This window comes from Colias philodice, chromosome 13 (genome assembly GCF_061535455.1).
Source record: "Colias philodice isolate Cphi_HAF_F1 chromosome 13, ilColPhil1 Martin Lab GWU primary, whole genome shotgun sequence".
In the NCBI taxonomy this organism is placed as follows: domain Eukaryota; kingdom Metazoa; phylum Arthropoda; class Insecta; order Lepidoptera; family Pieridae; genus Colias; species Colias philodice.
The window spans coordinates 10,414,789-10,442,200 of NC_143098.1; the positions used below are offsets into that span (position 1 = coordinate 10,414,789).

The 27,412-nt window shown below is 32.7% G+C and overlaps 1 protein-coding gene and 2 long non-coding RNA genes across 3 annotated transcripts in view; 1 reads left to right on the forward strand and 2 right to left on the reverse strand.

The window, feature by feature from the left end:
• Window positions 1-7,624, forward strand: part of Cht6 (Chitinase 6) — a 61,959-nt gene extending 54,335 nt beyond the window's left edge. Inside the window, exons 16-19 of the mRNA XM_089702798.1 lie at window positions 645-761; window positions 1,102-1,347; window positions 1,859-2,002; window positions 2,386-7,624. Coding sequence (XP_089558924.1) covers window positions 645-761; window positions 1,102-1,347; window positions 1,859-2,002; window positions 2,386-7,141 — 5,263 coding nt within the window. The 3' untranslated portion in view covers window positions 7,142-7,624. The remainder of the gene's footprint in view (window positions 1-644; window positions 762-1,101; window positions 1,348-1,858; window positions 2,003-2,385) is intronic.
• LOC149483637 (uncharacterized) overlaps window positions 1-27,412 on the reverse strand; it is a 202,574-nt gene that overhangs the window by 89,223 nt on the left and 85,939 nt on the right. The window lies entirely within an intron of this gene.
• On the reverse strand, window positions 12,840-23,444 carry LOC149483640 (uncharacterized). Its single transcript, XR_016316511.1, has 2 exons — window positions 23,230-23,444; window positions 12,840-12,936 (listed from the first exon to the last, which is right to left on the reverse strand). It is a non-coding gene; the product is annotated as an uncharacterized LOC149483640 (long non-coding RNA).

Here is a 27,412-nt window from a genome sequence, read left to right on the forward strand (position 1 = left end):
GAGTCAATATAGAGTCATCAAGGACAGATGGACTTCCAGCAGGTTTGTTAGGGTGATTTTCCGGTGTTGATTGAAAATTTACGGCTAAAACAAACAACCTCAAAACGCAATTAAAGTCATCTCGCATACAGGGGGCTGGTTGATATGTGACAACCAGCCCCCGAAAATTTGTGACAACGAGCCCCATAACACGTTTTATGAAAATAAAATTGAAAATAAATTCCGATCAATGAATATCTAAAAAACTATACTACGATATTATAAAACACATTTCATCATCATCAAATGAACTGAAAGATTATTACTGTAAAACAAGAACGTATAATTACGAGGTTCGACACAGCAGCACAAAAATTTACTTTTGCTGTGCGAAAACAATAAACACGTGTGAGGCCCTCACGGGAGATCGGAGCGGTCTGACGCGAAGTTGGGACAGCGTTTTCACTGTATCGCTCTTGCCACGCTGTTCAATAGACTTATTCGATAGTTCAGTTTTGTGTTAAGACCGCTGTGACAAACAACCCGTGAGACAACCAAACCCGGTCTCCCTATATGAGATAGAAAACATTGATCAATTTTGTGAAAATGTTGAAAAAAAATACTATAAATACTTATTAATGTTTAATATTTTTCATCTATTCCAGATACAACAACAACAACATACCAACAAACAGTGTTCAAAACAGTCGGCGCGGACCACAGAACGCGGGGCTACCACCCTCTACCGATACTGATAAAACTTACAGAAAGGATAGGCCACAGTAAGTTACAAATTATAAGTGTATTGGAATTGTGTTTGTTGTCAGATCTATGAATTATTAATTTTAAATTAAATTCAACGAATTTTAGTTGATTATTTTTACAAACAAACTCAAGTATTGTATTTGCTATTATACAAATATGTTTTAATTATTTCTGTTTTCATGCTTGAATCAAAAGTTGTAAATGATCCAAATAAAAAAGAGTAGGTAAATCATTTTTTATATCACAAAAAAATATCACGCAAAAAAATTACTAAAAACAAAACCATTTTTAATGCTAACTACCCTACAAAAATAAAGAATATATATACAAATCTATATCAATACCTTAATTCAACAGATACGTAACAATAAACCGCGCCAGACAGTCAACAACACCGGAACCAGACAGTTCAGAACAAGAGGAATCAGACGAGATCCAGGATCCGATAGAAACCAGCTCGGAGACCAGTTCCAGGCAGAATAACTTCAGGGGGAGGGAGAACTTGGAGACCAGCTCTATCTCCAGGGGAACTGCTAAACCGCTGCAGTATGTGAATATTAGAAGAACCAGACCGACGACACAGAGTGATGATGTGCCTGCTAGGTAATTATTATTTGTTTACCCGCTCTATTTCAAATTCTTCAAAATAAATTATAGCCTGTTTAGTTACGTATAATGGAAAAAAGACGTGTGGCACTCAGGGACTGTCGCGGTAAAGCTATTACATGCTATGCCTTCAAGCCACACCTCCGCGCCCGTCGGAGTGGGGAGCGTGAGGTTTTTTCGTTACGGAATTTCTGGATTCGGTCCCCGCGCTCAAGGCCCGCGATAGAAGCTATGCAATAGCTTAAAAAAATTCGAAAATCGTCCAGTAAATTTTGCGTTGAAAGCAGAACAACAAAATTCTTCTACACTATTATTGTAATATTTATGTATTGCCTACCACTTCATTATTCTACAATTCACTAAATGAATAACTATTTATACTATAAAAATACAGTACATGCTGGAAAACCTTGCAGTGTAATTCGCGTGTCGTAATATTCACTTTCTTTCGAAATTCTTATATATTTTATTTTCAAATACAATAAATTGATAATATGATTTTCTCCAGGAACGCTCTATTCGACCGCGACCCATTCGTAGCAGTAGCAGAATCTACCGGATCTCTGGACATAAGCTCTCGGCGGGAGACAACTCCCGAGTATGTGACCATCAGACGCACCAGACCCACCACGGAGGAGACCTCTACTGTGCCGTAAGTTTTGCTTTACATGAAATAAATACGGATTTTTTTTTCTTAGTATAAATTTATCTGCAAAATTAAGTAGAAAACAATCAAATAACAATTTTATCTGTAAATGTCAAAAATTGGACAATAGAAAACATTTTTGAAATGGTTATTATAAAACAAATAAGTTAAAGGATTGAAAAATCACCCCTAAATAACAGAATAATAATCTTTTTTGTTCTTTCCCATATTCCTCTAGAACAATGTCGTGTATCAATCTATCATTGCCAAATTCTTTCATTTTATATGTATAAGTAAAACTATATTTTATGCCATTGAAAAAAAAATGCAAACGAAAAAAAATTATATTCGCTATATTCATTATTTTCAAAATAAATTTTCTATTACAGATACCAACAATCCGACGAGGAAGAGTCAAAAGAATCCATACTAGAGAAAGAAATCTCTTCCCCCGCACCTCAACCACAATACTCTTCGATAATCCGAACTCGATCCACGACATTCTCACCACCAGAAGAAATTAACACTCCAGAACCAACAACCGTTCTATCCGTTCAAATATCTTCATTACTGAACTCTCCAAACCCCACTGAAACCGAAGAAACTATTCAAACAACAGAACCCGAAGTTACAACAACAACACAATCAACAACAACTCAAGCAGTTACAACAACTCGACGTAACGTATTACGTCGTCGCGGTTCAACAACACCAACAACAACAGTGGCGACAACAACTCAGGTAAGCTCTAGGAATTACTCATTTATCCGCCGCCGTAGACCGTTATCACAACCCAACGATATATCTGAGTCGCAGGAAGTTAACGAAATTAGTAGGAAAATTAGATCGACTACACCAGATAGTCGAGAAACTGAAAAACCTAGTCCGCGTAATGTTCAAATTAGGAGATTCCGTAGTAGGTTCCAAACGACAAGTGATGATTCTGTACCAGCGGCTGCTGCTCAAGTAGCGAGGGGTGATTTTAGACCCCAATTAACTAAAGATGAAGTTCTATCTCTTACTCCTATTGACGTAGAGGAAAAAGAAATTCTAGATGATGAAGATTCAGAAGAAGATGACCAGAGAGATGTAAGTCCACGCGGTCGTTCAACTACTATTGCTGAAAAGGCAGAAGATAGTGAATTTTCCGCAGCCACAATTGACGAGAGAAGGCCTATTATCTTATCAAGAGGTCGTGGTAGATATGGAAGTACCACAGAATCACTTAAACAGGCTGTTACTGAAGCACCACTAAGACGCCCAACGTTGACAAGATTTACTCCTAGACCTTTTGGTAGGCCAGTGACGAATTCCCCCTCAACAGAAACCCCAAATGATTCGAACAATGCTCAAACTGAAAGAACAAGAAACCGTGCTCGCTTATCTTTTACACGCCCAAGAATCGGGGCACCTTCTAACTCTCCAGTGATACAAGCCCGGAAACTGCCTTTCCTTTCCCGAGGTTCAACTACAACTACACCAATACCGATACCGGATAAAAATGAAGATGAATTAGAAAGTCAAGATGATATAGCTCTCTCTGAAAGTGCTATAGAGGAAAAAGAACACGACGACGAGTACGATGAGCCAATCGAAACAACTAAAGCTCCTATCAGACAACGTGTAACGATTAAAAAGTACCAAAACCCCGACAGTGGACTTATTAATGAATCTTTAATTGACGAAACTGGTAAAAGAAAATTCAGAGTCATTCGTAGACGACCAACCACTACGGCTAAAATTGAAACAACAGAACCAGCCACAACACCACCAACAAGAATACGTAAAATTATAAGGAAAAAAATTAAACCTATTGAAGAAGAGGAGATAAGACCTACGAATGTACCGATAATAAATGCTGGTTTCAAAGACGTTCCAGCGGAAGTAACAAACTATGGAGAAAGAACAAAATCTACATCTACAGCATTACCTGAAACAACAACAGAAAATGATGATTATATCACAGACACTATTTTAACAGCATATAAGAATACTTTTGATTTGGTTAAGCTAAAGGCAAGTGACGATGACAAAAGTGATGACGAAGATAAGAAAAATAACACAAACACAGAAAATAATGATGATGATGAATCTGAAGATGAAAATACAAATACCGAATTGAATAATGAAAATGATTCAGAAAATAAGGATTCTGATGAAAAGCCTAACATAACAGTAACAGAAGAAGATAAAACAATTAATTTATCTGATTCAGAAAATAATAACAAGTCAAACGCAGGATTAGTAAGAGATGACGAAGAACCTGCCAAGGAAACAACAGCTCCCGTAGAAAAGACAGAAACTGTTGAGGTCATTACGGAACCCGCTCCAGCTAGTCCTGTTATTAAAGAAGACAATGAAGTGGTAAATAAAGATAATGCTACTAATAACGAAAACGCTTCCGATTCAAGTGATATAAATAACGATTCTTCAATAAATAATACAATAAGTGAATCAAATCAAAATCAAACATCAGTTACCGATGCTGATGGAGTAACTGAAACGACAGTAAGCACAACACAACTCACATCATCAACAGCAAGATCAAGGTTACCTTATCGTCCATCTAAAAGATTATTCACATCTACAACAGAATCTGTTCCTTCCAGCAGTAGAACGTTTAGCCGTAAATACAATCCAGGTGCATATACAAGTCCATCAACAGTAGACAGACCAAATACTTTCAGAAGACCTACTACTAAACGGCCACTCTTTTCACGTCCATTTACAAGAAGAACTTTCCCCACAGCAAGAACAACTCCAAGGTATCAAGAAGAAGAAGAGGAAGAAGAAGAATATTCGGATGAAGAAATTTTAGATGAAGAGCCAGAAAATCCTTTGGTGCTTGTTCCACCCAGTCAGCTATTTACGAGAAAACCTGACTCTGAAGAATATGAAGACAATGAAGAGGAAGATCTTGCTCTAGAAGATGAGGAAGAGGGTGAGGAAGAAAATTACGAAGATGAACCAGCACCAGTAAACCGCTTTGTTCCTTCAACTAGAAAACCATTCTTCAAACCAAGGCTTGTAAATTCTAATACATTTAGAGCTTCTACATCGACCACCGAGTTACCTAAACCACTAATTGCAAACCAAAATAAAACTGGAACAGTAAGCAGGATTGCTAATCAACCAATTGATCCTACTAAGAAACGCGTACAAAACGTTCCAATAGGATACAATGCACCGAAGCCCAACACGCCAGCACTTAACACATTAAACATAACTAAATCGACTCCAAGTGAAAAGGAATCGTCACCAACAACAATAAAAACTACTGTTTCGTCTGAGCCCAAAACTAATCCCACAACAACTGATAACGATGATTATTTGACTATGGACGAAATTACTACTACATCATCTGATGTAGACAACAATAAAATTGAAAATGATTCTACAACAAATGCCTTAGAATTTGAAACGGTTACCTCAGAAATGGAAGTTGATAACAGTACAGATGATTACTTAGAATATACAACTAATTATCCAAGTACCCAAGAATATCCTGTTTACACACAAACTGAAGTTGACGTTGAAAAAGCAACTTCTGTAGATACATTTATAACGAGTAAACAAGATATAAACCAAATTACAACAACTGAAACTTCAGCGGAAACTACCACTAATATTCCTCAAGTATCGCCTATAATTAAAACGCAATTTGATAAACTATTTTCGATTAGCAGAGTTGTTGAAGTATCATCAAAATCAGAGAAACACAGATTAAATAAAAACAACGAAACAACACTCATTGAAGAAGGACAACTTGTAGTCGAAAAGAAACCAACTGTAGATAAAATTGGCGAAGTGAGTAGATATAGTCTTATAAAAATATTCGAAGACGAAATACCAATTTATCTTACAAAACTCAGTCATGTTTATCCGGTAGATAACCCGCCAAATAATCCAATTCGTATTGATGAAGCAAGAAACGCGAGAGCCCTTTTTGACTATTCAGATGTACCTAAGGAAAACCTTGTTGCTTCTGAAAGTATGAATGAAGCTTACCGACATGTGAACAAAATAGCGAAAAACATCAAAGTTGATGAAGAGAACGCTGGAAAGGGCCACGTTGAGCATATAAAGGACGATGATTTTTTAAGTTTTATAAATGAGGACGATAAGAAATCAGATAAGTTCGACGAGGATCGCTCTTATTCTAACTGGCAATTCATTCCCGCTGCTTATGAAAACGAACAAAACAGACTCAATAAGGCTGCCAAAACTTTTGATATAGTTACACCGCGAGCAATACTTACAGATCCATCCACACTATCTTTGGAGGCACTTTTCAAAACGGAGACTCCCACAATGGCAAGAAAAATAAACGATGCTTATAAAAATAATAATCATCCGTTTGTCGTATATTCAGCGTCAGTGCCAACGCAAAACGAAGACGCTAATATTGTAAAATTGCAAGTTCTTAAACCAGAAACGGGCCGGAGCATAGTGACATTCGCGAAGGGGCAAGAACTTAAAGGATCGACTGTAAGCGAGGACGCTACCATTAAATACCCAATAAATATTTCAGTTATTTCTCAAACAACAGAAACTGCCACAACTTCTACCCCTAATCCATCCCCTAGTACTTCTACAGTACCATCGACAACAACAAGCACGACGACAGAAACTCCCACTAGTCCATTAATAGAACTTCTAACAACTGTACAAACAACAGTTCCGTCAGAACTATCTACCGAATCTGAACCTATGACGTCACCAACAACGCCCGTCACTGATGCCCCTACAACCGAAACAGTAACTGAAGAAATAACGACTGTTAAACTATCGCCCCTCGATGCTAAACGATCCAAATACTTCCCACGAAGGCCGATCAAACCTATCAGTGCAAACGCGACACGATACAACCCAGTTCAAAGACCTATAAAGAAGAATAACGTCACATTCACAACGACCACAAAAGCTCCATTTAGCCCAAGCAAATCGCGTTTCTCAGCGAATAGAGCGCAAAACGTACCAGTAGATTTAAGGAAAAAGAGTACAACTAAATCGTCTAGAACTTTCTCGACGGAATCTCCTAAACCCACAACTGAAAGACGAGTCTTTATTAAAGCGAGCAGACCCACGAGGCCCGCGTTTGTCCCGCGGAGATTAACCACACCCTCAACAAATGACGATAGTTAGTTATATACCATAAGTACTTATTTTTAACTGACTGAGTAATTTAAATTAGCCTCCAGATTTATCGTTGGGTAACGGATACAATCTTAAACATTTAACGAATGTAGAAGATTGATGTTTTAACATTAACAAAATGAAAGTGTGCGAAGATTTTTATAATCTTAGGCTGTAATCAGAAATTGGTTCACATCTTGTTTATTGTAAATATAGGATTGGTTTTAATGTAGTCACGTGGAGATTTATAGCTTTAACTTAGGTGTTTAGAAAGTTTATCTTACCAAAAATATTGTACCTATATTGTTGTGTAAGCCCGTTTTGGTCGGAGACTTTCAAACGTGTAGATTAATTAGAATAAATGATATTTAATTTTTTGTGTAATTTACTAATATTTTAAATTGTTACCATGTATATAGGCAGTGATTCGGGAATTTTGTAATAATTGTATTGTAACTCGAAAAAATTGGAATAAATAATATTTTATAATGACATCTTCAATTATTTTTACTGTATTCGTATTGCTTTTTTGTGTTGCGCAAAAGATTGTATAATTTAAGAAGCGTACATTGTATTTAAAAAAAGCAAATATTTATGGTGAAGAAAAGTGAAGGACTTTGTGATAAAAAAGAAACACTACAGGAAGGTAAGTACCAATTTTCTTTAAACTGGCGAGAACGAATAAGTATAAACATACGAAAAAAATAACCCACGATATAGTATTAAGTATCAGTTTTTAATAGAACAAGATAAAAAGTAAAACAACTAAAACCCAACTACGACAAAAAACGACGCTGAAAAAGTATAAAACAAAAGTTAAATTGATGAACTAATAAAGAAGCTATGAACGAAAAGATGTGAATTATATGCAATCAGCCCATGAATACAGGTAAAGTCACAAGCAAATGCTAGTTATATATATATGTATATTCAAAATGTGCAAGTAAAAAGCTTTCAAATGATACCAAACACGGCATATTTATCTTAACTTTATTTTTTTACTCTGTATGTTTTGTCCGCTAGAGGGCGCCACATTAGATTTTGTGAAACCCCATATAGCCTATAACCAGCGGACAATTAAGACGCTTCTAATGATATGTCATTTGTCGAATTCTGATAAGTAGTTTAGAAGTTACGAGGGAACAGATGAACATACATACATACATACATACATATATACATACATACATACATACATACATACATAGCCTGTCAAAATCATAACCCTCCTTTTGCTTTGCCGTAGTCGGGTAAAAAGTAGTAGACTATGCTATTAACAAATCTTATCTATATTTACAATTATTATGCATATTATTAATTTTCGTGTAACTTCCATCAAAATAAAATCACATCAGTTCACAAACATGCAAAACATGTTTTTCCTTTCATTTTGAATAAACTTTCACAAACATCTCTATCATAACATTTGCAATATTAATAAAGCAATAAGCATCATATTACTTTCTCTACAAACCGTTGCCTTTCTCGTATGATGGTTTATCCATCATTATGATGAACTAGCCGCTCATCCCGGCTTTACCCGGGTTGACGTGGATATAAACGAAATAAAATATAGTATAAGAACTCAAAGATCGTCGACTTGATACACTTGTTACCTGGCTTTACATTGGTGATTTTTTTTAATCGGTTTAGTAGATCAAGTGATTACCCCTATAACGTCACAAATTAACTATTAATAATTTACTAGCATAGGACCCGCGGCTTCGCCCGTGTATAAAGGGATATCCCATAGCAATGAGATATTCCACCCCGGTAAAAAATAGCCTGTGTCACTCGAACACGACAGAAAATCATACCATACTATCGTCCTGTTGCGACATGAACGAAAGGCAAACAAACATACTTTCGCATTTATAATATTAACTGTATGATATGACTACGTATTTCATGACACGTTTTCTTAAGAAACATCGCCTCACCGGATAGTGATTTCATAATATTACGTGAAAATTTGTGCTTTACATCATATTTTAGATGAAGCTCGATCCATCCTTAAACTAGCTCCATATTTGTAGTTTATAGAATTAAAATGTAGGTAGATCAAACATATAAATAGTCAATCTATTTTCCAAATAGATAAGACTGATTTTATGGACCGTGGACCAGTTTTATGAGCCCAAATTTGAAAAGAGGCGTTTACGCGTAAATTCATAGTGATTTGATTCAAGATCGAAATGGTCATGTTTGAAGTTGATGTGTATTTTATTACATCAATTGCTATGTAAGAAGATATTTGTGTCAGAATTTTTAATACTAGATCGATAAGGCAGAGGTACATTTTATGGGATTACAAATGAAATAAAATCCATAAAATATACCAATTTATTATTGAAAAATGTACAGGCTCTTAAAAAAAATTGCGTTACAATATTTATCATCGTCTGCATAAATAAGTAGAACTTCATTATATTATTATTTATTACTTACCTTACATATTTTAACCGTAAAAGTGTTTATACATCTTCTTAATATATATAAATTTCGTGTCACAATGTTTGTCCTCAATGGACTCCTAAACCACTTAACCGATTATAATAAAATTCGCACACCATGTGCAGTTCGATCCAACTTGAGAGATAGGATAGTTTAAACATGTAGGTACCACGGGGCAATCCGGGGCGGACCGCTAGTTTATCATAATTATGAATTTCAGGAAGTTAACTTAAGTACCAACTTAAGTACCAACTTATTCTAGGAAGTCTAATAGTTAGCAACTATCTTAGAGCCCATTTCGTCAAACATACTTTCTTCCGTAAAATATATTGAAATTCTTGCAATATCACGTTGTAATAATCCGGAAGGCTTTAAAACATTTACTGTGTGTTAGTAGACAATTAACTTTTATAAGACAATTCACTTTCATGACGATTATCATCGTTATTATATAAAGAGATGCTTGCTACATCTTCTATACTATAATATTATAAAATTCCTTTGTTTGTTTGTTTGAACATACTAATCTCATGAACTATCGATGAACTACCGAGTTGAAAAATTATATCAGTGTTAGATAGCCCATTAATCGCGGAAGACTATAGGCTATATAACAGGAGCGCAGCTATGCGCGTAAAACCGCGGGACACAGCTAGTTCATAATAAAATTCTTTATAAACATTATATAAAATTGCATTTATCAAAGAAGGATCACTATTATGATTCTCATCCTCACCAGATTTCCACTACATGTACCGAAATAATAATCTTATTGAAATAATTTGCATTATACGTAAACAATGATAGTTTTAATAAAGAATATAATATTTATTACAACGATACGTATATATACGAAGTAACTCTTGTATTATTATAGAGATCCATAGGCTCTTGTTTTAAGTTCGTTTTATGAGCTAGTGGCCTAAACAATTATACAAATGTATCTACTCCTTAAAAGTCAGGGTTTTTCCTGCACTATATTATTATTCTGATATATCAATCATGATATTAATCAGTACAATCCACACTTTCGTGTTTATTTCGTGTGTAAAAGATAATATCACCATGTTTAGATATAAAATACTTTGAAATTCACATCAGACACGTAAAATCTTGTTAAGGATTTTCTCACAGCTTTCTTCATTTTAAACGATAGTACTATATACAATATGCTTCTCGATCCTAATCAGACTAAACATGATTTAAGAACAGAATTTGTTAAGAATAAAAATTAGGAATTATTAGTTCTTGGTCGTGATAGTTCGATCAGTGAAATAAAAGTACGAAACTTTATAAGAACTTTATAAGAACGAATTTTTATAGAAAAAATCTCATATAAATAAATATTATTAAATAATAATTATACAATGTTATGACACATCTTGTTGTGTCGTAGTGGCGGATTTACATTCCATTCAATGAGTCATACTCACAACATATTTTAAAAGATTATTGTGACCCCCTTCAGGTATAATGTTAATTTTATTCGTATACAAACCTAATTTGTGTCTAGTTCATAATTTAGAAATTAAAGACTATAAATTCTATTTCAAAGGAGTCTTACATTATCTAAATATCAATTAAATTAATCTGTTTTTCTCGTGGTCACGGCGAGAGAATATAAGGTTGCGTGCAATATTTGAGAAGCTATAGGAAAACTTAAACTTGGTGTCTTTATTAAATCCCATTTGCTCGGGTACACATATTACAGCCACTATAGCAGAGTTTGGAAATCGGTTCAGTTCCGTTTCACAAAACAAACAAACTCTTTATCTTTTTTTTATACGTATAAATATACCACAGTTTACTGAGCTCGTGGTCACGAATAGATAGATAGGAAGTCCTATTTTAAATCTATTGTACATATATAGTTCTCTTAAAAATATGGTGTTCCTACAAAAATAATAAAACCGAATTTTAATTTTGAATATTAAATTAACTTCTTGTAGGTATAACTTTATGCTCTACATAATTTAGTTTTAGAGAGCTTTTCTTTTAATCGTTTTGATGTTCATAAATGCATAGGTTATGTTATACTCTTTAATTCAGTTGTCTTATTACCCTAGAAGCAAATAACTTTATTTTGTTAAGTAATATTAATGGTGTTGTGTAAATTATCTACATTCATAATATATACGTAGCAAAATCGCCTGTATTTTCACAAATACAAAATGAAACTATAATATAATATAACAATTAAAAACAAGTTCAAACTGCAAAATACGTACTATTAGGCAATCCAATTTTATCAAAACAGACAAAATTCATTAAACAGTTGCGCCACTGCCCTAAACCTTATTATACTACTCATTTTGTCGTGTGAAATAAATTAGTAGGTTAATGAGCTTCTTCTTTAAAACCTTTATTATTACGTAACTGTGTACGGTTAAAATTTTAACTAATAAAGTAAATTAATTTCATTGAAACAAGGTGCATTGATGAAAACAGGTATACTAATAATAATTTTAATTCTAGGTCTCTAGTGTTAAAATTATAACAATTAAAATTAATTCATTGCATTGAAACAAAGTGCATCTGATGGAAACAGGTCATGCTAAGGTATACTGATAATAATTTGACTTCTCTCCTTATTAGAGCATTAGAGTAGATAAGGATTAACTATCTTACTTCTTATTCTTTATTCTACGTAAGTGTTTATTGACCTAGTTATGATCTCGCAGACTATTTAATTAATATTTGCACCAATTATATTATTGGAGGTATATATTTTTCAGTTCTCGGTTCAATCTATATCTATATTGTCGAGATTTTTATCTTCTATGTACCTAATACCCAGATGTCTTCTGAGAAAGTATTAATTACTCTGAATACATAACTACATCTTAATTCATACTTGTTGATTAAAAACATTATTCATCATCTCATTTAAATTAATGAATATGTAACGATAATTACCATAAGAAAGAGGAATAGATTAACACGTTGTGTAACATAGTCATAATTATTATTCTCTTAATTCAGACTGAAATTTGGTTACATTCACTTTTGAGAAAAAATACTTGGTTCCGCTCTTTTGTTTTAAAATAAACTGTATTATTCAATATTGTTAACTGTTTATGTACTTTTTCATTTTATGTTACAAATTAAATTCATTATTTATGAAATATTAGTTTATTTATTAATAAAAGGCAACCTTACCTTATATTTTAATTACAATGTTTGTGAATTCACAATTGGAAATTATAGGACAGGGGAGTAATATCGTTAAAGGTTTATAAATAAAACACAAAAGTATGCTTGTTTTATTTTACAATTTCGATAAATATAGCCTTAAGATTAACCTAGTGTTCATCTTCTTTGGCACCAAACTCGATTCCGCTTTGCCGGACCTGTAATTAAAAAAGTATACCTTAGTATGCATATTTTAATATAGAACAATATTATAAGTTATATCATATGGTACAATGCTTTTGTGGGCAATTAAAAATAGATAATTTATAGACTTCATCCTCAAAGGCCAAACACAGACATTTTTTTCGAATCGTCATAACATAGTTTTTCCATTTACCACCGGTTCGTAAAGAAGTTCCTACAGAGAGCCTATAAGAAACTTCTTAGTTGTTTATATAATTTACTAGCGGCCCGCTCCGGCTTCGCACGGGTATAAAATAGATAGCCTGGCGGCCGGCCGGTACCGCCGCAAACGCTACGTCCCGCAATTTTTAAATCTGTAATATCTTCGAAAATATTCACTTAAATCATACGGTGTAAAGGGCCATGTAGATCTATATTAAATCAACAATGTATTCAAGGTATTTAATTGGTTAAGGATTAATGGTGTATTGGTTAAAATCGCTTCGAAAATTAGCCATTATTTGTCGTAAAAAGTAAATGACAAAAAATAGTTATTGTGGGTTATCCATAAGAGATAGACATACCATACCATATACCATCGCGGACTTTTCTGTAGACCTTTTCAGTGTGTATAATACTTAGTACATTATTTTGAATTTTTTACGACATCACATTAGAAACCTCAAAAATAACAGTACTTTTCCACTATTTAATGGATGTTATTATACATATAAACCTTCCTCTTGAATCACTCTATCTATTAAAAAAAACCGCATCAAAATCCGTTGTGTAGTTTCAAAGATTTAAGCGTACAAAGGGACATAGGGACATAGGGACAGGGAAAGCGACTTTGTTTTATACTATGTAGTGATAGCTACATATTAAACGCAATCTTAAAGTAAAATCTGTTTATCCGCACCGATTTAATTATAATTCACAACTTGTCAGTCAAGACGAAACGCAGAGAGATCAAGTCAACATTCGGTTTCTCTCCATTGACGGAGAACAGGTATAAAAACTTCGCAGCATCCGATCAGTGAAAACTACTTTCTCTGTGTTACCGTCTCTCTTATATAATGTTTATCTAATTATTTTATAATACGCGATGAGCGTTTGATAAAATGATGTTGACGATGACTATGATTACAAATCAAAAAAAGCAAAAGCTGATACGCCTCGCTATGCCTGGATAGTCGTTTATATAGAAATCCTAATCCAAGCGGCGATGAATGCAATAAAGCAAAAATCGAATTCGTTCATTCATTAGTTATAAGTGGTGTAACACGACTTTTATTTGTAGTTTATGTATTTATAGATAAGACTGAAATGTTGGACTAGAGTCTAGACGATGTGGAACACATTGAAATATAATGTGTGTTCGTTATTTTTCGCTCCTTATTTGCCAGTACCGAGCTAAAATGAACAAAAATACTTTTCTACAAAACCCTACATTTCAACAATACCAAAGCTTCTTATGACTTAATAATAAATGAACTTGCTAGCAACATTCTTAAAATAACTCAAAATTCCACGACGTTTCTTTTTCCTCATAAAATATCGTCTCTTAAAAAAAACAACGTCATTATAATTTTTACAAGGCATAACGACGTAAAACCCTGTGGCATCACAATTTTATGATTATGGTATGTTGGGTAACGAAATCCGGTTCTAAGGCACATTTTGTATGTAAATTTTATGTAAAATCACTGTAGTGGGCGTAATGTTTAGTTAAAATTGTAATTGTGTGAGTAATACTTTAATTTACCACAAAAGGCATCTAGATTCTTAGTTACAATGGTAATAATACCTATATTGTTGAATAATTTATTATTTCTTAGTCTTGTTTATTAATTTATGAATGAATAATGCTTCAATAATGGAGTTACAAGATCATGAACAAAATAATTGTAGAGCTCTATCACGCGTTTAATTCTTTTATAAGTAGTATTTTAATTAAACAAACTCGGGTTAAAAAAACTATAATTTTTAAGCAGTACACATAATTCTATGTCAGAATGTGCCGTGATAAATTAACATTACTTTACATTAGTTTTCTTTGTGGTTTCCTTGTTATTATATTGGTCCTTCGAGTGGCTATATCTACCTGCGTTACTAGTAATACTTACTCAGTAGCAGTAATATTTTAATACAAAAGGTCTTAATCAAAATAATTGTTAATAAACTATGCAGATTACCAAAGATAAATCCAGAATAGGAAATGCTAGAGAAAGCTATTAAGAAACCCCATTGCGAAACTGATATGCGGTTATGTCATTCAAGATCAATACAAATATACCGCATAACTCGCCCGTGTAAATATGCTTTAGTAATGATACGCGTAGACATGACAGTAAGGCCATTATCCCATTACGATACGCACAGGAGATTCAAGTATCCTGCAAGTCTCGGATACTAGTCGCCGCAGAGTATCTCACATACATTTGTATGTAGGCTCGCACACTACGCTACCGGTACAATGTATGCGAGATATTCCGCGGCGACTAGTCTCTGAGACTTGCATGATACTTGAATCGCCTGTGCGTATCGCAATGGGAGAATGGCCTAAGGGCCGATTTTTCAATGTTTGGTTAAAACTTATCCGTCCAATAAAGTATTACACGATAATATTAAAATGTCACGAAAACTGTCAAATACGGACAATTAGAATACTTTTTTAAAATGGTAGTTTTATATATTATTCGACGAATAAGTTTTAACCAAGGATTGAAAAATCAGCCCTAAGGCAATCAAAATAAGTAAATAATAGTATTAGTTTAAGTGAAAATATAAGTAAATATATTGCGTTGTCCGTCTGATGTACTTGTTGTTTTTAATGTTAATGTACCTTATGAAATTAATTGCATCTCAAGTTTCATACATAAAATTGAAGACATGAATTTGTCGGAAAATGTGATCAAGTTTTGTTTCCATGTCTTGCTAAGTAATATATTATGCGGATTACCTTATTGTAAGTAAGAATTTTCTATGCAGGGACAAAAGTAAATTTAAGCTCTATTCTTTGGAAAAAAATTTGTGTTGGTATTGTAAATTTACCTTACTTATGTACTATCACACCTCTTTCTCAGTTATCGAACAACGCGATTCTTTATCCGCCCTGAATTGTCCAAATAAATGATTACACATTAGGAGTACACAAGGTGACCACGCAAACGCTTAGGTCACGTTTAGTATACAAAGTACCAATGATTCAAGGGAGCCAATAATGCTAATTTCCAATTCGAGCCAAGGCTGACGTGTCGACACAACCTTACATGCTGGACAAGTTTAAGATTACCATGCGAGATATGGTGTACTTTGGATTGGCTAACTTAGCGCAAATTACTTTTGTAGACGATTATAATTATCACCCGCTTGCCCCGGTTCGCCGGTTTGATAGACATATAAAATCATGTATAACACTCTTGAATAGCAACTTTGTATAGATGAAAGAATTTTCATGATTTTCCGAAGATTATGCCTTACAAACATATATAGTTAGACAATCTCTATATAGTCTCTATAATCTCTACATCTCTATAAAGTGTAAATAAGTACTATAATATTATAGATATAACTTTTGTCTTATTTGGTTGATAATCATTTTATAACCATCTCAAATAAATATTGGTATTAGAATGCTATTAGAATATGCTAATCAATATTTTGATTACAAACCTATTGTCAGGTGTTTATATGGAATGTAATCTAACTAGTCATTGTTATAATACCAATTTATAAGACCGGATTTCGATATCTCTTTCGTACCTACTCTCAAAGTCGTTTTGTTTTTATGGTATGTATATTTGGTATGGCTATGGCTTGGTATATTTCGTACTCTCAAAGTCGTATTGTTGTTTCTATGCTATTCCTATTAGTATAATACTTATCACTACATAGTATAAAACAAAGTAGATTTCCTCTGTCTGTATGCTTAGATCTTTAAAACTACACAACGGATTTTGATGCGGTTTTTTTAACAGATAGTGTGATTCTTGAGGAAGGTTTTAGTACATAATTTATTAGGTTTCAGACAAAGCGGGCGAAGCCGCAGGTGGTAAGCTAGTATATAAAGGCACGTAAACAATAAATATAATTTCTTTGTCATGTAATTCAATTTGTCTAAACTTAAAGTCGTCGTAATCTTTATGTATTCAAGGCAGAACTCTTTAAATAGTAGTTGTTAGGTCGTAACTGTACAATTCGCAAAAAATATATTACTCAGTTATTCACGTTTTTAAATAAACGGAGTATTGAATGTGACTACACTGTAAATACAGTATACTAAGTACGTGTAAAAAATTAAATAGGTATTATTTGGAGCCACGAAGTCTATTCACGTATATATTGAAATGTATCAAGTAGGAGTTTCATAAAAAACGAAGGTTATTCGTAATGCTTGTGGATTTTTTTACTGTAATGAAAAACTGATTTGGTTTATGAACGAGATAAGGCGACGGATTTAAAATAAACTATGATTTAACTACTTTTAGTTGATATAATTGTAGTCTATAAAGATCTTCCATGACATTTAAACCTCCTCCATCCTCGTAACCTGGTCATTACCTACTCGTAAAAACCCATATTTTCATATTATTCTTTTTTCATATCCAAAGTTGTTGTCTTTATTTATTTATTTGATTTTCTTTACTCATGTTAGCCATTCCAACAACTGTACCAATATATCATAATTACGTAAATAAATTGCAAACCAAAAATTACCTCTCAAATAGACATAATAATATACATTAAAAATACACAAAGATATCTAACTGCACCTGGCTTTCGTAATGGACCTACAAATTGTAATTCTACTTCGAATATGACCTTTGCTACGAGTAACTCAAGATGATAGAGCTATATATAGTCGTATCACGTAGTTTTACCTCATTTATTATTCTAGATGCTTTTAAAGATCGTTTTAATTCGATGTATACTTGCAGATTGTTAATATTGACCATTGTAACGTTAAAAAGTACATGTCAGTCTTTGTTGTTATCGTACGGCTATAAAAACGAGCCCTACTAATATTATAAATGCGAGTTTGTGAAGATGTGTGTGCGTGTGTGTTTGTTACTCTTTCACGCAAATACTGCTGAACCGATTACAATTAAATTTAGCACACATATAGAGGGTAACTTGGATTAACACATAGGATAGGTTTTATCCTGGAAATCCCACGGGAACGGGAACTATGCGGGTTTTTTTTTGAAAACGCGAGCGAAGCCGCGGGCGGAAAGCTAGTATTCTATTAAGTTTTACATACTAGTATTATTAAAACAATAATTTGTTGTGAAATGAATTGAATATTCGAAATTAATTTTGCTATGAATTTAACAAGCGATTAAATATGAAATACCAATTTATTGTGACAATTTCGTACAGATTATTATTCATGCTGTTTATTATTATTCAATACTGTTTATTGGAAATAACGTAAAATACAAGAACTAAACTATCAAATTATCAGACATTGCATTAAAATTAGCATTGACCTAAGAAACATTGCCAAATATAAAGCCAAGCATTACGCCTGCGACTTCGCCCGCGTTTTCAAAGAAAAACCCGAATAGTTCCCGTTCCCGTGCGATTTCCGGGATAAAACCTATCCTATGTGTAAATCCAAGTTACCCTCTATATTTATGCTAAATTTTATTGTAATCAGTTCAGTAGTATTTGCGTGAAAGAATAACAAACACACACATACAAATCCTCACAAACTTTCGCATTTATAATATTAGTAGGATTATAAATAGCTCCGTACTTAGTGAAAACTGGCGGCATATTTTTAATTTGTTTTTGTAATTATCTGTGGTCATTTACACAGAGTAAATATTTCCTTGCGAGTACGAAGCGGCCAGTTCACCTTGACTACATTCCTATAAAGCCTTAAGACTTGTGACCTACGTACAACCTACAATTGACTTCCCGTGTTTTTGTGAAGCTTCTTTATAGAACAAACCAAAACAATCTCATTAATTCGTTTAACTGAGCTATATTTAAAAAAAAAAAACATTAAATCATCAACATATACGAGTAATTATATAGTACGTCCGTTTTAATCAATAATAAAAAAGAATATATTGGTAATTTGCAATTACAATCGTTAAAATATGCAAATATAAAGTCTAAATTTTAAGAACTATTAAGTAATAGTTTTATATAGAAATAACACCGATTACATTATTATTTGCTAATATCCTAACTCAAGGTCGTCAAAAACACTTGAATTATTTATGAATCGCGTGGGTTATGTAAGGAACTTAATTTAAATTATTCGTAGGCTTAAGTCTATACAAAAACGTCATTGTTATTAATAGATTCTTTTAAACTGATTGATGTGATTATAACCGCTTTTGGTTGTCTGAAGAACAAAAGCTTCTAGAATAGTCCGAAACAAGTAGGATCGTAATGGTTCTCCTTTCTACGTCAGAACTTCTGAATCGACTGTGTTGAATCTTTGCATATAGTTGCTTAGGTAGATATTTTTACATCAAAATAATTTGAGCAGTTAGATGCATTCAAAGGATTCAGAATGCTTGTGCGCGCTACTGTTTCCAGATCCCACCTCGCACGCATGTTACGCCTTTCTTAAATAAAGCAGGAATACTAAAGATGTCAGCATGTAGACAGCTCCATCTTTGTAGTCTTTTGCATGGTGTAGTCAATAACCATTCACCGCCTTACCTCTATGAGAAATTAACTTGGTCACGAAGCCAAAAGCTCTGCAAATCAAGGCCTTTCTCTTGTGTTTTTCGAATACCTAAGTATAAAACAACTGCATTTAGAGGTAGTTTTAAATATCGGGCTAGTAAATGCTGGAACGACCTGCCTCCTCCTATACGCGAATCAAGGTGTCTTGGTACTTTCAAAGCTAAACTAAGAAGCTATTTATTAATAAAACAAAAAGAGCAGTGCCCAGTGAATTAGTTGATGAATGGGTAATTTTTATATATATATTTTTTATATTGTGTTTTTACATATTTAAATACTTCAATAGTAATTATTTCACCCGGGTATGAATGAACTGGCTTTTAGATATAATTGTGGTTGATTAATTATTATTAATATAAGATGTATCGATGTATCCCACCGGTAGAAACGGAATAAAACATTATCCTGCATTCCTTTCATTTTCCATTTTTTTTGTTGTTTATTTTTTATTGTTTTACCTGTTTTCCTACTGTATTGCATGTTTGTTTTATAAGAAATGCTGTTAGTTTGTATACTTTTATTTTAATAACAAAATTTTTGTTGTATCAACTCGTGTGACATTTGTGGCTACAACAGGCTATGGCTGAAAAACAGCGGTGAAAGCACTGGCCTTTTAGTCATTGCTTCCACCATATGCTGAGTCCATAGCCTTTTCGTAGTAAACTGTTATTTTTCTTGTGTATTTTTTTTGTTTATGTGTTTGATTTTTACTGCGAATAAATTCTTATTCTATTCTATTCTATTCTATGTATAAGATGCATCTCATCTAATAGTCTACGCGCTAGCCAATCAAACCAGGGTGAACCTTCAGTTCACCCACGCGTTCGCATTAAGATGTAGAAACCCTAGCTATCATCAAGAGACACCACACAAAAAAAGCCAGTCAATACAAGACTAAAACATATAAGGATAATACCAATAAGCTTATGCACAGCCTTGTGAGTTTTCGTACAATACCGGCCCATCCCACGTATTTTTATCTTTGTGAACCAACAATCAATGTGTGACGCAACACTTGATAGCTATTGTTGTAAATAATTGACGTATAACTGGTTTGGTGTCAGGAGCAATAGTTGCGATTGATTAATCTTCGTGTTCTCCAATTTAGTGTAATTATAGTTGTTGCTGCATGTAGAGGGACTAAACGTGGGTTCTAAGGTTTAGAAGAATGTATAAGAAACTGACCGCCTCCTTGGTACAGTGGTTGACGCATGAGCGTAGAACCGAGGGATTCCCGGTGGAGACGAAAAAAAAAAAAAGGTCTCGGTCTGGCAGGACACAGAAGGCTAATCACCTTCTTGTCCCTAAAGAAAAAAATCGATCAGTGAAACATAATACATCTGCCCCTTACCCCACTAGGGGACACGGGATTTCGCTTTTTCGCGATTTCGATAAGAAATCAGATTACCTAGGTACATTATTCTTTGCTTAGAAGTGAAGACTATGTATAAAAATTAGATAAGAAAAGTACCCGCCATTTTAGATAAAATGTGTCTAAATACGTGTGACTGATCGATATATGTGTACTGATTCATAAATTAATTTATAATTCCGTGCAAAAAATGCAGAGTAAATTATTACTAGTAGATATCTTTTTATGAAACTTAGCCAACTAAACGTGTGCTTTTTATGTGATTAAATTCATTAGTTTCTTCATAATAATTATTGGACATATAAGTTCTGATTAAGCTTAATTTAAGTAATGGCTTCGTAATAGCTAAAACTCATTAAATATCAATTAATAAATAATCCTCTAAGTATCTATTACTAAATCTATCTAAATTATGCCTAATGTAATTTGAATTATAAGGTAGGTATTTATAACGATTTCGAGAATGTTCCCTCTTTTATATAGGTTTTTAAACAATAGTTTTATGATTTGGTGTTTAATGAAAATCTTTCTATCTGCTAAAATTCATACATACTGCTAATGTTCAGTAAGACTAAGAACTTAGTTCCTAATTTCGTAGTACTTGCGTGAAAGAGTAACCATAAAAATATAACATTAATAATTTTAACAGATAAACAATAACAATACATACAAAGTCACAAAGCATAAAACTCATCGCGTAATAATATAGAAAAAGTAATTTTTCACATTTCAGTGAATACGGTTTCACAAAGCGTACATTTTCAAGCTACATAGAGTCTAATTAGCTTAGATTGTAGTCAACTGACCGTGTGCACTAGGGTTAATGACCGGAAGCCTTAAATACCACTAGGGCAAAATATTTTATAGATATTTAAGTTATTCTTAGGTATAAAAACAAGATTTGTAGATGTATGTCTGTATTACTGAATGATAAACCATTTTGAAGCAAATTTATCATACGGATAGTTTAATTAAACTGAAGTATGAAAGATCTAATATTTAAGATCTATCTTGATAGTCGCATATAATAAAATATTAAATCCAGTCAATGAAAAGACTAAAAATATATTGTTACACACGTTGAATATCTTCGAGCTAAATCTAGAGCCTATATTTTTATATTATGTTCTAAAGAAATGATTTCAGGTCAGACGATTAAGTATAATTTTCAAAATAACCAAAAAGCTCGATTTAAATAAATATATTCATAAAACAATGTCACAGAGAATGAAGATAACTAAATGAATATTTTAAAATCAAGTTTTCAACACATTCCAAATATATGTATTTACAAGAGCGTTATGTAAATTATGTGAGAGTTTTGTTAAATATTACGCCACTTCGAGATTTTCTTAATAATTTTATTACGTAAAAACATATTTTTATATACTTTAATAAATCTATACAATTTTGTAACATCTTTTTAGAACTAGTCTATCTGTAGTCATAAAATTGATGTATTATTTTTATCGTAGATCTTAGTTTAAGTAATAGGCCTGTTATTTTTTAATTGTAAATATTTTGTAATATACAAGTTACCTGTATGTAGTACCTAGTAGATGATTATTTATATTTTTGTATCATTGTAACGTAAAAAAAATGATTTTATATAAAAACGTAGTGTATTTCTTGAATAAATTCATATAAAATTGTATAAAACATATAAATTGCAATAAATATAGACAAAAAATGAAATTCAATCAACATTCTTTCATCTAATTAATGTTACAAGTATTAGAAAACAACTTGTACAACTAGTTTGGAAAATCAGCAACATTTTGATAAATTACTTTGAAATCAGGTTTAATTGCAATACAGTATAAATAAAATATAAACTTCGCCACATAATATTAGTTTTCGAATGAAACCGCAAGGAAACCACAAAGACACATGGCATAAATTTTCTAGAATTTCGCAGTCGTGATATTTATCCATTACTAACTTATATTTATTATTTAAATTTAACATTTAGATGTGAAAAGATCCGGCATTGAAACTGGATTGTTATTTCTAAGCTAGGTATTAAATATTTTATAGGTTTCAACGTATACGGTAACAATAGTTTTATCGGTACAAATCTATTATAATTTATGTTGTCTCTTAATAGAAATAATTTGTACAAAACCAATCCTATATTTCCAAGATAAACTGTAAGTTATAAATTATAAGGAAGAGCGTTATGAAATTGAATACATCTTGATAAATTACGCAGTCTATTCTCCTATGTTACTAAACATTGACTTACCATTTTGTCCAGGCGGCGAGGGAGCGCCGGCCCTTCCTGCGTCGCACACAAACAACAACAGAATCCTTGGACGTCGAAACAACAACAAACAAGTTCACAAGGCGCGGGAACAACAAATTCAAGAGCCGAAAAACGGAAAAAGATGCGAGTGATAAAGACAAGCCATCGCTGGAGAAACCGACGCGGAGTGAGAAACCGCAGCGCTCGTTCGTACGCCGTCGGCCTGGTGGGGCAAGCTGTAAGTTACATTCACATTTATTAGCACACGATTATGTACCTTACACACTATATCTTACACACAATAGACACCCAAATTCCTTTGCAGAACAGATCACGATACTATATTAATTGGTAGAATGTATAGCTACGGCGCAATTTAGATTTTGCCGTTGTATGCATTGTATCAATGTGATTACTATGCCCTTGTTATGGACACGTAGTGAATTGACTTACAAGTATGTTGATCTAATGATTACACGATAGTGACTCATTTGGCTATGAAAAGGCAATTAGTATACCCAATACCCATGGATATATCAAATTGTACATAAAGCTTTTCTTAAGATTCCTTGCAGAAATCAAGAGGTTGCGTACCTATGCTAATTTAGATATCCTCTTCTAAGATTAAAGGCATAGACATAATTTAAATATGACTGGATGTTCAAGCACTAGTAGGTATTATGCATTCCACGACCAACAGGACCACAACAGATTTTTTGTAACAACTTTTCATGGCGTCTTAATATTCTGATTTAAAAGCTCGCACACAAACTATTTGATAGGATATTACAGATTTTACGAAACCATTTAGGGAGACAGGTGTATTGTGATTCATTTGTCGTAAGCTAATATATTCTGATACTGATCCTGATTATGTTGATTTAAATAGTTTGGCGACCACATAGACAAAATAATTCAAAAGCTCTCCTGAAATAACTCTACATTGAAGATTGAGTTAAAAATCAATTATTACTCATTAAGCTCATGGTCAAGACATCACTGTAAAGGAAAAGATAAATCCTCTTTCCTACCTTGCGATTATTTGTGTCTTTTTAATTAAAATTGAACTATTATATATAAAACTAAATCAGTTAATAGTTTGTCATAAATAGTGCTCAAATAACCTTAACGAACAACCTCAGCCCGTAGCATGACTAATTCGCTTTGGAAAGTTATTTTATGGACCATGAAAATTATAGGTCTCACTTGACATCGTTTGAATGAAAACGAGGGAAAATTATTTTTGGGGTTTTTAGTTTCATATTGAAATTTGTAACAATTAGTTCAAAATACAGTTGTAATTATGATTAATATGACTATTGCAAAACCATAGGGAAGCTGTTTTAAACAAGATATCTGTATGTGTAATAGATTTTTTACACGCTTTATATTAGCTTCACCTGTATGTTTGTAACCGACTTCTTTGGGCGCGATTTTGACCCACTTTAAACGGCCAGATTTCGTTCAAACTTTGTAGATTTATTGAGGACCGATGACAATACACTAATTTGATAAAATTTTCTATTTTTTAGTTGGGTTTTCTATAAAAAGCGTGTTTTTTAGTTTTTTTAAACTATTATTATATTAGTAGGTATTATATCGTATGATGCTGTTCCATAATTCAAGTATACTTAAATCTGCTTCCAAATATCACATTAAATATGTAGTATTTTACATAACACATCCCAAAAAGATTCTCAGTCTCAACTCTCAAGCCAATACAAAAATAACAAGAAAACGCGAAATCATTGCACAATGCGTCCTTACGATCCGACCTCTCCTATATTACAGTTCATTTATATCCCGTATGAATCGACCGTGACAATGTTTACTCGTGACCTTTACCTTATAAGTTTGTAAACACGCATGGATTATCACGTGGTTATATGTTGTATTGCAGGTCTTTATATTATATTGTTGTACTAGCTTTCCGCCTGCGGCTTCGCCCGCTTTGTCTAAAACCTAATAAATTATATACTAAAACCATCCTCTTGAATCGCTCTATCTATTAAAAAAACCGCATCAAAATCCGTTGCGTAGTTTTAAAGATTTAAGCATACAATGGGACATAGGGACACAAAAAGTGACTTTGTTTTATACTATGTAGTGATGATGTTTTTTCTTTGCTCTCATAGTTTGATAGCTTACCTAACTAAATGCAAAAAGCAATAGAGAATCTTTTTCTACTATATTTATATTTAAGGAACAGATTTTGAGCTTGTCTTATATCTTCACTATATTAAACTGACAGTTTCTTTAGCTTGGTGCGATGGGATAGACTTGCAATATCTTGGCAAGATCAGGTGCAAGACCTATACAACTTTATAGAAAAAATCCATTAGGCAATCTGTAAATGGCAATGTGTATATTATACTTTCAGAAACAGAATTGTTCTCTCGAAAATATGTAGTCAAACATGTGCTACTAATTCCCATCAATAAAGGATGTAATTGTCCTCTTTCGAGGTCGCCAAGATGCTAACACAGAACAAGTTTATTTTCACACCTGTTTCACATCCTTTTCACTCTTTTTGATGGCCGGATGGATGAATTTTAATGATAAGCATGTCAATAATAAACCTGAAACTGTTTTTATTGCATATAAGGATGTAATCATTAATATTAATCATATCTAATAGATAAAATTAAAGTAGATTAATTGCTTGTTTCGAAATCCACTAAAGTTTGTATCTTTCATTTGACGAAAAATTGTATGAAATAAATATTTCACTCAATAATTTGAAATTAATTCCACTTAATAGTGTTTGTATACGTAGTATATTATTATTAGTCTGTGATAGTGTAGTAATAAAATAAAGCGTAATTGATTTACAACCTTCATTCAATATTTCAATTATAAAACACATTTGAAACCAATTACTTCGACCATTACGGGAAGACATAAGTAATGAGAATTTTTGATGATGGCAATGTATCATGCCCCTCGCTTGGTTCTCACGAACGTTTACGCATTTGGCAACACTGGCTTGCAACATTTTGGTTTACTGTCACACACCATGAATTATTATACAGTAGCGTCTGATACTCGATTTTAGATACGAAATACAATATTAAATAGTATGTTAACGACGTAGATAGCAATTCTGTGTATAATTATGCAACTTTTTTCGTGTTTGTTAACATAATATGTTTTTTCACAATTTATAAGTATCCCTACTTCCCTACTAATATTATAAATGCGAAAGTAACTCTGTCTGTCTGTCTGTCTGTTACGCTTTCCCGCTTAAATCTCTCAACCGATTTTGATGAAATTTGGCACAGACAATCTTTAGACACTGAGAAACTACTTTTATTGCGAAAAAACACCACCCGGGCGAAGCTAGTAAGTAATAAATATAAAAACATAGCTAGCTAGTGAATTATTGAAGACCAACACAGCTTGCAATATTACACTTCTAAATCTAGGATTTCCATTCTTTTCATCTTTAAAATTCCTAATTGTTTAGTCGAAGAAAGATGGTAGCTTATCTATCGATATACCTATTATATTCATATTTAACTTATTAATACTTAGATTTTTTTATTTATTAAGAAATATTAATTTATCTTCTAAATCAATCGCTATCATCTGCCCTTTGTAACCTTTATTCAATGAATACAATTTATATTGGTTTGTGTGGGACAGTTCGGTTTGAATTAGGTAAGCTTTAACATTCTGATTTGTGATATCCCTAAATCCGATAACCTTTGCTCCCGATCTTATCAAAATTACAATCTACAGTTAGTAAATTATAATTTGTGTTTCTTTCATAAATAAATATTCTCGGAGGTATTTAGGAAATAGTTTATTCTACTATAAAGTGCTTTGAAATCTTATCTTTTTTCAATCTATAAAAACATCGCGTTTGTATAAAATATAAAAATTTACTTATAAATATCAATTTCAAATAGCGATATTTAAAAATCGATACGGAAATTATTTACACGAGACATACTCTAGTATCCATAGAATGCGGTAAAATCTATTAGAAAATTCGATTAGTTATAAATATGCGGCGTATTTAGACAAAGAATGTAGGTAGGTAATTATATAAAAATCTAAAAGTATCTTTCAAGAGTCTATTTATAGTATCATGGCGTTTTCTTTTAAGTTTTCCATGCTAATAATTATTGATAAATTTTAAGAAATGTATGTTATGTTTGACATTTCGCTTGATCGATTT